Source organism: Nelusetta ayraudi, unplaced genomic scaffold (genome assembly GCF_046127955.1).
Source record: "Nelusetta ayraudi isolate G7.1 ecotype Tasmania unplaced genomic scaffold, CSIRO-AGI_Nayr_v1 ptg000042l, whole genome shotgun sequence".
NCBI lineage: Eukaryota > Metazoa > Chordata > Actinopteri > Tetraodontiformes > Monacanthidae > Nelusetta > Nelusetta ayraudi.
The window spans coordinates 17,638,931-17,652,420 of NW_027466092.1; the positions used below are offsets into that span (position 1 = coordinate 17,638,931).

At 45.0% G+C, this 13,490-nt stretch overlaps 2 protein-coding genes and 1 long non-coding RNA gene across 3 annotated transcripts; all 3 read right to left on the reverse strand.

The window, feature by feature from the left end:
- Positions 1-969: 969 nt before the first annotated feature.
- Positions 970-1,634, reverse strand: LOC142894263 (uncharacterized). Its single transcript, XR_012927801.1, has 3 exons — positions 1,517-1,634; positions 1,386-1,444; positions 970-1,222 (listed from the first exon to the last, which is right to left on the reverse strand). It is a non-coding gene; the product is annotated as an uncharacterized LOC142894263 (long non-coding RNA).
- A 3,144-nt stretch (positions 1,635-4,778) lies between these two features.
- On the reverse strand, positions 4,779-6,326 carry LOC142894264 (uncharacterized). Its single transcript, XM_076035529.1, has 3 exons — positions 6,201-6,326; positions 6,070-6,128; positions 4,779-5,908 (listed from the first exon to the last, which is right to left on the reverse strand). Exons 1-3 carry the CDS (start codon positions 6,221-6,223, stop codon positions 4,911-4,913), a joined length of 1,080 nt encoding a protein of 359 aa, XP_075891644.1. The 5' UTR covers positions 6,224-6,326; the 3' UTR covers positions 4,779-4,910.
- Positions 6,327-11,207: 4,881 nt separating this feature from the next.
- Positions 11,208-12,618, reverse strand: LOC142894265 (uncharacterized). The gene is made up of 3 exons (XM_076035530.1): positions 12,513-12,618; positions 12,382-12,440; positions 11,208-12,220 (listed from the first exon to the last, which is right to left on the reverse strand). Exons 1-3 carry the CDS (start codon positions 12,533-12,535, stop codon positions 11,223-11,225), a joined length of 1,080 nt encoding a protein of 359 aa, XP_075891645.1. The 5' UTR covers positions 12,536-12,618; the 3' UTR covers positions 11,208-11,222.
- Between the last annotated feature and the right edge of the window lie 872 nt (positions 12,619-13,490).

Here is a 13,490-nt window from a genome sequence, read left to right on the forward strand (position 1 = left end):
CAGAAGACGCGGCAAAGGTCATGCTGGATGCACAAAGGACATCAAACTGTTGAAAGCCAAAGTTTAACACCAGATTCCATTAATAGATTTGTTTATTCAGACTTTGACAAGTTTCAGACTCAAATTCCCAGGTTGAAACATCAAGGCTGATGGTCATCCTGCAAGACAAGAGGGTAGCGTTAGTCACTGCTATAACACACAAAAATAATAAAAGCTCAATTACCTTAGACCTTCTGTCGGAAACCTTGCGCAAACATGTTTTGACTGTTCTGAACTGCACGCTGATAGTCTGCCTGGGTCTGTTGAGCACTTTGAGAGCCGATGGGCACTCTCTGAACTGCAGTTCCATAGTAGTCTTGAGACTGCTGAGCGTTGCGATTCCCACTTGCAGGGTTCTGAAACATGGTCCAAAGACCGCCTGGACCAGCGCCGAATCCCAGAGGGCCTGGCCCACCAGCCAAGTTCTGACCAGGAGCCACATAGTAGCGGGGCACCTGCTTGAAACCTTCAGGGTTCTGAGACTCTCTGTAGTAGTTGTGTTGAGTCTGCTGGGAGTTTCCTGGGGAACTGACAGGCATGTTCTGCACCGCAGTCAGATAGCCGCCGTTTGTCTGCTGGGAACCTTGCGTAGAGCCGCCAGACTGGCCTTGAGTCTCAGGTGCAAACCAGCTAGGAATCTCTGCTGTACCAAAGGCATGCAAGGACATATGGCGATCATCTGGATCATATTTTGAGTGGGACATCTGTTCTGATGCGTGCATGAAGCCACCATTTGACTGGCTAATGTAGAGACGGCGCGGCGGGGAAACCCTGCCAACACTCTGTGGCACCTCTGCTGCTACATCCATGTACGGTGAGGAGTAAGTGTTGAACTGTTGACGAGCTCCCCCTGCCTGCTGATCACTACTGGAAGTTTGGCCTGGAGCAGAAACGCCTGTATAGTAGGAACCCCCATCATAGCCACGTTGCGCTGGATAGTAGGACACAGGAGCAGCCTGGTAGGATGGAGCACCAGAAGCAATGGGAAGCCCTGCTGACCCTTTGGTTTGTGGACCCACAACATCTCTGGAGGGCTGCTGGCCAGTGCCGGAAGCGGGAGTCTTCAAAGTGCCATAATTCTCCAAACGTACATTTTGTTGCCGGAGTTCAGGGGGCCCTTGCTGCACAGAGTGTTGGTCTTGGGGCCCAGGAGGGCTCTGTCGGGCCAGTTGGAGATTACCATCTGGAGTTGAGGACACAGAAGTCAGGCCATATGTTGCATTGCATTCACCAAGAGAAGATAGAGCCAGGATGCAGTCACTTCAGGAGCTCATCAAGACCTTGTGCACCGTCAGCTCACTACTATCCAATATTGTGAAGCCGTTTCAGACAAGAGAGAACCTCACCTTTGACCAAAGGCACCCCAGAAGTGCTGCTGAACAACAGTAGACAAATCCAGCATAAACTGCAAGAACAAGACAGACATTTTAGCAGACAGAAGCAGAAGCATAGCCTTTCAGCAATGAGTGGTACCAACCCAAGAGAGCGTCCCAGCAGCATGTTCAGGGTAAAGCGCAGCAGCTTGGTCTTGCACACTATCTCCACAGTGGCTCCTGGAGGTTTGCGGACAGAAGCTCTGTGCTGTCAACTGCAGGAGGCTCCTTGGCTCTTAAACTCTGAGCACCAATTAAAATCATCAGGGAAACCCTGGAGGCCACTCAGTTGCAGCTGTTTGATGACAATAATTGGTCACACCAGTCTGATTGCAACAGGTGCTGCATCTACAGGTGCAGGGTGAATTTAGACTGTCGGCTCTTTGAAGTGACTTCAGAAGAGATTTTTTTAAATTGGCCTTTGACCCCTGAAGCGCTTTTTTTTTTTTTTTTTTAGAGGAAATGAAAGCTCCAGACAGAGAAATGGAGGGCGAAAGGGAATAGTATCAACTCCAACAAGAAGGCTTTGCTACCAACAGTTTGCCTGCACGGTTACACATAGTAAAAAGGAAAGATTTCATATTTCCAGGATTTTTTTAACCACTAAGATACTGAGACATATTTACAGGGTTGCCGTCTTTGAGGGTAAATGTCCTTGCAGGGTTAAAATAAATACTCAGCTTTCTGTATTTTTCTGTCGAGATCAATTCAGTAGGGCTGCAGCAACCAGCAACTTCACCACTTGCTTTTAATCTAAATGAGAGCCCATTTGACCTCAAGATTTATGTGTCAAAAAAGTCCAAAAATTTATTTGATATTGTGAATTATGAAGTATAAAGTGTGTCAGTATAGGATGATATCAGTTGACTCCTCTCCCTCTTAGTCAGTTTGTAGCTGGGTCTGATTGGCTTCCTCCTTTTAATAACAAAAAGCAGCTGAGGAGATGCTGCTTTTGAGTCTGTCTCAAGTTGCTGTGCCTCACAGCAGACGAGGAAGAACAGCACATGCAAAACACTGTTTCTGTAGCAACAACACAATGACGACCCATGACCGCAATTACATTGCGAGGGAGTCCCCCAAAAGAACCAATGACTGAACCTGTTATTTTCAATGGCACACAAGTCAGCGAGCTGTCAGATTTTTTTTTTTAAATAAAAACATTTCAAAAGGGGAAGACCAAAAGTAAAAATCAGTGGAGTCAGTGGAGGTCCGTGAACCTGATGGCAAATATTTTGTGGAGTACGAAAGGGCATCTCAAAAAGATGTGAGAGTGGGAACAGGCTCAAAGTGGCAGGGGAATTTAAACTTGTGATGGTACCGTGTATTGAGTGAAATTAGAAAATAACAAATACAAACAGACATAACATGACCATTTACAATTTGTCCAGATTAAAGCGCCCCTTGAGGGAATATTTACAAATAATTAAACAAACAATCAAAAAGGGAAAAAAACAACAACGACGAAAATGTGAGTCCGTGGTGAAACGCAACCCTGGTGTGCTTCACTGTCCTCGGGCCAGAGGCCGTGTGTGAGTGTGTGAGGGGGGGAACTGGAACTTTCACAGCTTCCTACCAGCACCGAGCGGTGATGGAGATTGTGGGGTTCTTAGTCTCCGGGCACTTTTAGCTCGCCATTGGTGATTACCCCAACAGGGGGACCTGGCCTGTATAATATAAACAGGATCATGTATTATATATCACTAGCTAGATTAAATTAATTGAACTCAAGGTATTATTAAGTTACTTTTAAATGATTCAAAATCATGTGTACACAATTAATTTCATAATTCACAATGCAGAAGGTTGGTTTAACCACATTGGAAAAAACACATGCACAACCAAAAGTACATATCACATCATTTGATAAACATTTAATGCTAATGCTAAGCTAGTTAGCATAACCAAACAGATAATTCAGACCATCACTCACCATTCCCTTGACAAAACTTGAAAAACACCACAACCAACTGTCTATCTCCAGCAGGAGAGGATGACTAAAAGAGTGCAACCATCAGGTAAGCATTTCATTAAGTAAAAAGGGTTATTTTGGGTGAAAATGAGCAATACTAGCCTGTGACAGCTGTCCAGTGTGTTTCCCAAGCACACACTGGCTGTGTCTCAATTCAGGGTCTGCATCCTTCAGAGTATGCATTTGAAAGGAAGTTGCGTCCTAGCACTGCACGAAGGCTTGTCCCAATTCCCGAAAATCCAAAGGACGCTCCAAATGCGTACTCAGAATTAGCCCTACTTTTAGCTTTAATGTTGGTTCCCTGATGTCACTTGACCGTCAACCATGTCATCATTTAATCTTTAATGGGTGATCTCTAGTTACAGGCTCTAATGACGCATAACACATGGTCCTGTCTCTTTTGAAAGAACTTGCACATGATGTTACAATCACAAATGTACCCTGACATAACTGGGAGACCATTTCCTTTGCATACTGTCCGTTTTATGGTAAATATGTTGTACTAGTGAGTGTCAGGACGCAATTGCAACATTTAGCATTTTGTTCCAGTCAATGGGAATTTAAAATGCAAAGCTTCCCTTCTGCAAGATGGCCCCTCAGAAGAGATATGGTGTCAAATCTTAAATTAGTCAGAAGCCATGAGACATTTCACCATGCAAGACACCTTGTCATTTGCTGTTGAAAGTGCACCACTCTTTTGCTGTGTCTCAATTCAGGTTCTGCACCCTTGAGACCGCGTGTCCTCTGCCTGAAGGAAGCGTTCTTAGAGTTCCCAGCCTAGCAGGACGGGCCAAACCCCGCCTCCCCGGTAACCACTCGGGACGGTCTAGCCTTCGGTGTATTTCCTCGTTTCGTCACCGCCGGTCCAACCCCGGAAGTGACGTTTTTATAGTATCAAGCTAACCATTGGTTTGCCATCTAACGATGCCGTTGGATGATCAAATAAATACAATCCTACGTTAAAAACTGGATACTTTGAAACTTCAATATTTAGATTTATGTTGTGTCTTTACCAGGACATGCCGCCAATTTCAGCTGACGTCCCAGGATCCCACGACGCTTTGCAGCAGCACACAAAGCATCTTGGGATACCCAAGTACGCGAAGGATAGTAGCGGTGCATCCTTGGAATCGGCTAAAACGAGTGCGTATTTCCGAGTGCGCATTTTCAGCGTCCTAAGCACCCTCGGGGATTGGGACAAGCCTTTGCGCAGTGCTACGACGCAACTTCCTCTCAAAATGCGCACTTCAAGGACGCAGAACCTGAATGGAGACACAGCATATGGAATAAGTCCTAAGGGTTTCTCAGAAGACACGGCAAAGGTCATGCTGGATGCACAAAGGACATCAAACTGTTGAAAGCCAAAGTTTAACACCAGATTCCATTAATAGATTTGTTTATTCAGACTTTGACAAGTTTCAGACTCAAATTCCCAGGTTGAAGCATCAAGGCTGATGGTCATCCTGCAAGACAAGAGGGTAGCGTTAGTGACTGCTATAACACACAAAAATTATAAAAGCTCAATTACCTTAGACCTTCTGTCGGAAACCTTGCGCAAACATGTTTTGACTGTTCTGAACTGCACGCTGATAGTCTGCCTGGGTCTGTTGAGCACTTTGAGAGCCGATGGGCACTCTCTGAACTGCAGTTCCATAGTAGTCTTGAGACTGCTGAGCGTTGCGATTCCCTCTTGCAGGGTTAGGAAAAATGGTCCAAAGACCGCCTGGAGCAGCGCCGAATCCCAGAGGGCCTGGCCCACCAGCCAAGTTCTGACCAGGAGCCACATAGTAGCGGGGCACCTGCTTGAAACCTTCAGGGTTCTGAGACTCTCTGTAGTAGTTGTGTTGAGTCTGCTGGGAGTTTCCTGGGGAACTGACAGGCATGTTCTGCACCGCAGTCGGATAGCCGCCGTTTGTCTGCTGGGAACCTTGCGTAGAGCTGCCAGACTGGCCTTGAGTCTCAGGTGCAAACCAGCTAGGAATCTCTGCTGTACCAAAGGCATGCAAGGACATATGGCGATCATCTGGATCGTATTTTGAGTGGGACATCTGTTCTGATGCGTGCATGAAGCCACCATTTGACTGGCTAATGTAGAGACGGCGTGGCTGGGAAACCCTGCCAACACTCTGTGGCACCTCTGCTGCTACATCCATGTACGGTGAGGAGTAAGTGTTGAACTGTTGACGAGCTCCCCCTGCCTGCTGATCACTACTGGAAGCTTGGCCTGGAGCAGAAACGCCTGTATAGTAGGAACCCCCATCATAGCCATGTTGCGCTGGATAGTAGGACACAGGAGCAGCCTGGTAGGATGGAGCACCAGACGCAATGGGAAGCCCTGCTGACCCTTTGGTTTGTGGACCCACAACATCTCTGGAGGGCTGCTGGCCAGTGCCGGAAGCGGGAGTCTTCAAAGTGCCATAATTCTCCAAACGTACATTTTGTTGCCGGAGTTCAGGGGGCTCTTGCTGCACAGAGTGTTGGTCTTGGGGCCCAGGAGGGCTCTGTCGGGCCAGTTGGAGATTACCATCTGGAGTTGAGGACACAGAAGTCAGGCCATATGTTGCATTGCATTCACCAAGAAGATAGAGCCAGGATGCAGTCACTTCAGGAGCTCATCAAGACCTTGTGCACCGTCAGCTCACTACTATCCAATATTGTGAAGCCATTTCAGACAAGAGAGAAACTCACCTTTGACCAAAGGCACCCCAGAAGTGCTGCTGAACAACAGTAGACAAATCCAGCATAAACTGCAAGAACAAGACAGACATTTTAGCAGACAGAAGCAGAAGCATAGCCTTTCAGCAATGAGTGGTACCAACCCAAGAGAGCGTCCCAGCAGCATGTTCAGGGTAAAGAGCAGCAGCTTGGTCTTGCACACTATCTCCACAGTGGCTCCTGGAGGTTTGCGGACAGAAGCTCTGTGCTGTCAACTGCAGCAGGCTCCTTGGCTCTTAAACTCTGAGCACCAATTAAAATCATCAGGGAAACCCTGGAGGCCAATCAGTTGCAGGTGTGATGACAATAAGTGGTCACACCAGTTTGATTGCAACAGGTGCTTCATCTACAGGTGCAGGGTGAATTCAGGCTGTCGGCTCTTTGAAGTGACTTCAGAGGAGATTTTCTGACCCCTGAAGCTTTTTTCAGAGGAAATGAAAGCTCCAAATAGAGAGATAGAGGGCGAAAGGGAATAGTATCAACTCCAACAAGAAGGCTTTGCTACCAACAGTTTGCCTGCACGGTTACACATAGTAAAAAGGAAAGATTTCATATTTCCAGGATTTTTTTAATCACTGAGATACTGAGACATATTTACAGGGTTGCCGTGTTCATGTGTAAATGTCCAGGGTTAAAATAAATACTCAGCTTCCTGTATTTTTCTGTCGAGATCAATTCAGTAGGGCTGCAGTAACCAGCAACTTCACCACTTGATTGATTTTGACCCCAAGATTTATGTGTCAAAAAAGTCCAAAAATTAATTTGAGATTGTGACTAAAGTGTGTCAGTATAGGATGATATCAGTTGACTTCTCTCCCTCTTCACCAGTTTGTAGGTGGGACTGATTGGCTCCCTCCTTTTCATAACAAGAAGCACCTGAGGAGATACAGTTTGAGAATATGTCTCAAGTTGCTGTTCCTCACTGCTAAAATGATCAACATGCTGCCTGCAGCCAATCAGATGCCTCCCTGAAGACAGCAGCTTTGAATTTTTCCAATTAAAGAACTTTGCTTGTACAAATAATCTCCAGACTTACATGCTTTTTATAGAAAAACTGTGAGTAAAGTGATGTATGTTGACGCATCAAATTTTTTGCATACCCAGAATTAAGCAGATGTGCTCTCTCCACTGTGCTGCCACAGGGAGACCAATGTTGTTTCCTGTTTCTCACTAGAATTTTGTGCAGGGGATGAAATTCCACATTGGCCATTAATTGTGTGCATTGCACTTTTCCTTTTCCAGGCCCAGCACTCATCATCACCACTCCAACCAAATTGGGAGAAGGTGTCCGAAGTCATGGAAAAATACAGTGTTTTTGTGATAGAGGAGTCATATGACAGCCATATTGTGTCTGATGTTCTGGATCATAATTACACTGTAGACAAGGTCACAGACGATGAAGAGGTCATAGCCAACAGGGAAGTCATTACAGATGGAGACGTCACAGGAGACGAAGTGGTCACAGCAGATGAGGAGGAGGAACAGCACATGCAAGACACTGTTGTTTCTGTGGCGACAACAATGACGACCCATGACCGCAATTACATTGCGAGGGAGTCCCCCCCAAAAAAACAGTGACTGAACCTGTTATTTTCAGTGGTCCACAAGTCAGCGAGCTGTCAGAAAAAAAAAAAACATTGGAAAAGGGCAAGACCAAAAGACTATTAAAATCAGTGGGGGTCCGCGGACATGATGGCAAATATTTTTTGTGGAGTGCCAAAGGACATCTCAAAAAGATGTGAGAGTGGGAACAGGCCCAAAGTGGCAGGGGAATTGCGAGCATTTGTAATGACTCTACGCTTCAATTTGGCCAACACTTATGAGCGCAAATGCCAGCGCATTGACCTTGCCTTTCCCCATCCAGACACCATCAGGACCTGGAACAGCAAATTCACTGCAAAAACAGCATTCGCAGAACCACCAATTTCTGGAATACAGGCACATGCACAGGACAGAAAATAGAGGGCAAAGAAACCATTTGCAAAAGTGCAAGGCATCATATTATGTTTTCCAAGATCACACACACACATACATACATACATACACATTCACTTACACACATCATTAGTTTTATCTTATTTATTAAATGAAGACATTTTACATGGAGAGTTCACTTAACGTTCTAACTGTTAACACGTTCACACAAAAAAGAAACTGTCAATAGTTTAGACAGACCAAAAACATTTCATTGAAACATGTTCAAACTTCATGTTTTCTTCTTATAATTTATAGTAATAATATATAATATAACAATTTGTTATGAACTGTGAATTTGATCGGAGGTTTCCTTTCAGCCATTTCAAAGGTGTCATTTTCTTTTGTGGTCCATGGGAAAAATGATTTCTGGGCCACGAGGGAATTTTGGCTGCTGTACCTTAAGTGGCCAATTTGGGGGGTGGGATGGTGAGGGAGGGCTGTTAGTGGGTGTGTGTGTGTGTGTGTGTGGGGGGGGGGGGTTCCACGTCACCATATTGGAAGTCACCTGGATCCAGTTATGATACATCCATGGTCTGAGGCCAGAAGCCATTGAGAAGAGACACTTAAGCATCCGCTGCAACAATCAGTGGCGCAATTATTGTGGATGTTGAGAATGGTCAACTTAAACACTTAAACAGCGGATGGCTGAAAGGAGTTAACATTTTCCAGCAGCTCATTGCTTATCCTTGAAGTTTTCAAAGATAAACATGTTTTGCTGGTTGAAAATCACCAATTATATTGATTCATATGCATTCAGAAAATTTCCTATTGCTCAGCATGCTTTACAGTAGGGGTTATTTGCATGTTACGGTGCAAGGTCGAAGTATTACTGCTGGCAGGGCACCCCAACGCATGTCACACTCTGAGATTATGTAAACACTTGCCCATGGCAGTTTGTAACAACATTTAACTTGAAATAGAACTGGACCATTAAATGCTGTTGATTGCCAAAATATTGCTTGCCTTACAAGCAGCTTCAGTGCAAAAAAGTTGACATATCAGCAGGGATTTCATGATTTTTTTTTTAAATGGCTGTAGACCAGGGGTGGGCAAAGTTTTTGGCTCAGGGGCCACATTGACTTATAAAAATTGACAGACGGGCCGGGCCAGCACCCAATGCACACATATCGAACATCAACGAAAAAAGCATGACAGTGTTTATTGTAAACGACTACTCGATTACAACATTCTAACATATCTCGCTGCTACCAGCTGATTGGTTAGCTCTTATCCTTGTTTTTAATATCTGCAAACACGCGTCTATTGCCTTATTATAGGTACAGCATTGTTTCTCTCAAAACAGTTTTTTCTCAAAATTTTCCAGCATATCAAAAATCACTCTGTGTAAAAAAGAAATAATAATCTGAACTGCTGGCAACATACAAAATGCAGGTATTTAAAGTACACCTGCATTTTTTTCATCATAGTTTCAGCTTTAATGTGAAATCTGCTTTATTGTTTGACAGCCGAACAGACACAGCCAGCGTTGAAGTCGATACGCCACATTGACGTTTCACAGTAAAATACAGCAGCACATAGAAAAACAAAATCCAGCACATTGTATATTACGATGAAAATCAACCGGATCCACTGTGTTTTCCAGTCATTGACTTCCTGCTTGAACAATTTTACCTGCTGCGATTGATGTGGTTGTGACGCATGAAGCATCAAAAAAAAAAAAAAGAGGCGCCGTTCTTTACGAGAGCGCTGCTTCTGGCATGCTTCTGAAATGCGGCCGCGCCACACCTGGTGGTATGAACTTGCACACCGACATTAAAGACCGCGTTCTGCGTACAGCGCCGCACACTCACCACAAACACTTTTGGTGTAAATTGGGGGTTAATTAGGGGTGAGGATTGATAGAGAGGATTGTGGCGCGGAAACACTGCCGAGATGTGACATTAGAGTGACAGTGATCAACTCCGGTGACCGTGGTGCTTGGAAAGAATGCAAATCCACCTAGTGGGATGCCAGGCATTACAGGACAAGTTCAAATGAATGGAGTCATAATCATATGATTTGGGCAATAATATCAATCTTCTGCGGGCTGGATTAAAAAGGCAGACGGGCCGTAGTTTTCCCACACCTGTTTTAGACATTTAATGCAGCATTTCCTTCAGAAACCTTATTTTGACCCATTGCTTGTTGAACTGCCACGTTACTGTGGTTAAGCCTAATTTAGTATACTTTGAAGACCACTGCAACAACACAAAGTCCATTTTGTCACAGTTTCAAGTCTGACAAAAAACTGACTTTTTTTTTTATATAGTTTTCCAACTAGAAAGCTGACTGCCATCTTTCAAGACAAAGGGGTGATTTAAGTGATTTAATTAAAAAGGTAGCCCAGTCAGATTTTTTCTGAGCAGTATTTGGACAGGTACGTTGGAGACTCAGAAAACCTTGAGACCCGTTGATGGGGTTTCTAGCCGCATTCATGGAGAGATTGGGTCTCCTGGGGAGACACGTGTTTTCGAGCTTTGTTTAACATTAATGTTGATTTGTTTCCTGATGTCGCTTGACCGTCACCCATGTCTTATAATCTTTGATTAAGCTTTAATGGGCAATCTCTAGTTACAGGCTCTAATGAAGCATAACACATGGTCCTGTCTGATTGGTTTGAAAGAACCTGCACATGACGGTCCAGTCCCAAATGTACCCTGACACAACTGCAAGAACATTCCCATTGCACACCGTCAGTTTTATGATTAAACCAAAATATTGTTGTCCAAGTGAGTGCAATGGCAGCATTTACTGTTTTTTTCCAGTCCAAACGCAAAGAATTACTTTTGCAAGATGGCTCCTCAGAAGAGATGCGGTGTCAAATCTTAAATTAGTCAGAAGCCATTAGACATTTCACCATGCAAGACACCTTGTCAGTAGCTGTTGAAAGTGCGCCACTCTATGAAATAGTTCCCAAGGGTTTCTCAGAAGACACGGCAAAGGTCATGCTGGATGCACAAAGGACATCGAACTGTTGAAAGCCAAAGTTTAACACCAGATTCCATTAATAGATTTGTTTATTCAGACTTTGACAAGTTTCAGACTCAAATTCCCAGGTTGAAACATCAAGGCTGATGGTCATCCTGCAAGACAAGAGGGTAGCGTTCGTGACTGCTATAACACACAAAAATTATAAAAGCTCAATTACCTTAGACCTTCTGTCGGAAACCTTGCGCAAACATGTTTTGACTGTTCTGAACTGCACGCTGGTAGTCTGCCTGGGTCTGTTGAGCACTTTGAGAGCCGATGGGCACTCTCTGAACTGCAGTTCCATAGTAGTCTTGAGACTGCTGAGCGTTGCGATTCCCACTTGCAGGGTTCTGAAACATGGTCCAAAGACCGCCTGGAGCAGCGCCGAATCCCAGAGGGCCTGGCCCACCAGCCAAGTTCTGACCAGGAGCCACATAGTAGCGGGGCACCTGCTTGAAACCTTCAGGGTTCTGAGACTCTCTGTAGTAGTTGTGTTGAGTCTGCTGGGAGTTTCCTGGGGAACTGATGGGCGTGTTCTGCACCGCAGTCAGATAGCCGCCGTTTGTCTGCTGGGAACCTTGCGTAGAGCTGCCAGACTGGCCTTGAGTCTCAGGTGCAAACCAGCTAGGAATCTCTGCTGTACCAAAGGCATGCAAGGACATATGGCGATCATCTGGGTCGTATTTTGAGTGGGACATCTGTTCTGATGCGTGCATGAAGCCACCATTTGACTGGCTAATGTAGAGACGGCGCGGCGGGGAAACCCTGCCAACACTCTGTGGCACCTCTGCTGCTACATCCATGTACGGTGAGGAGTAAGTGTTGAACTGTTGACGAGCTCCCCCTGCCTGCTGATCACTACTGGAAGCTTGGCCTGGAGCAGAAACGCCTGTATAGTAGGAACCCCCATCATAGCCATGTTGCGCTGGATAGTAGGACACAGGAGCAGCCTGGTAGGATGGAGCACCAGAAGCAATGGGAAGCCCTGCTGACCCTTTGGTTTGTGGACCCACAACATCTCTGGAGGGCTGCTGGCCAGTGCCGGAAGCGGGAGTCTTCAAAGTGCCATAATTCTCCAAACGTACATTTTGTTGCCGGAGTTCAGGGGGCTCTTGCTGCACAGAGTGTTGGTCTTGGGGCCCAGGAGGGCTCTGTCGGGCCAGTTGGAGATTACCATCTGGAGTTGAGGACACAGAAGTCAGGCCATATGTTGCATTGCATTCACCAAGAAGATAGAGCCAGGATGCAGTCACTTCAGGAGCTCATCAAGACCTTGTGCACCATCAGCTCACTACTATCCAATATTGTGAAGCCGTTTCAGACAAGAGAGAAACTCACCTTTGACCAAAGGCACCCCAGAAGTGCTGCTGAACAACAGTAGACAAATCCAGCATAAACTGCAAGAACAAGACAGACATTTTAGCAGACAGAAGCAGAAGCATAGCCTTTCAGCAATGAGTGGTACCAACCCAAGAGAGCGTCCCAGCAGCATGTTCAGGGTAAAGAGCAGCAGCTTGGTCTTGCACACTATCTCCGCAGTGGCTCCTGGAGGCTTGCAGACAGAAGCTCTGTACTGTCAACTGCAGGAGGCTCCTTGGCTCTTAAACTTTGAGCACCAATTAAAATCATCAGGGAAACCCTGGAGGCCAATCACTTGCAGGTGTTTGATGACAACAATTGGATGCCCCAGTCTGATTGCAGCAGGTGCTGCATCTACAGGTGCAGGGTGAATTCAGACTTCAGAGGAGAATTTCAAAAAAAGAGGCAGTCTAACATCAGTTACTTCTGACTTTCAAAGCTTTTTCCAGACAAAATTAAAACTCGAGGCAGAGAGATCGAGAGTCAACACCAATTACAGCAACCAGACACTCAAGAGTTACTCTTGAGCATTTAGGTTATACAGGAACTGAAAAAAAAATAAATCTGGAGGAAGGATTTCCACTTCCCAACTGTGTCAGTACGACACTGATGCAAGGCTGCTGTGTTTCAGTCTAAACACTATTGCAGGATTTAAATATTTGAAATACTCAGCTTCTGTGGATCCTCATAACATTTTCTGTCCAAATCAATTAATTATGGTTGATTTCATTAGCTGGTTTGGGCATTTGACTCCATGATAGTAAACTTTTGATTAAAGTCCCAAGATGATTCCTTTGAAATTTTGAAATATGAAGAATAAAATGCCCGCAACTCTGAGTGCAGGAGGAAGCAGGTCTAAATAATGTATTGAATTGTGTGTTGTGGTGGGGATGCTGCCGGAGAGTCTCTCAGGTTGCGTAACGTTCACTGTTCTGTTGGGTCAAAATATCCTCAAATTGATCAATTGCATTTCAACAGCTCTAAAATATTTTTTTTCAGTGAAAATTATTAAGTTAAAAAAGGTCCTTAAATAAATTAAAAATCTGTAATTCTGATCATGTGAAACACAAATCATCAAATTCACTTAA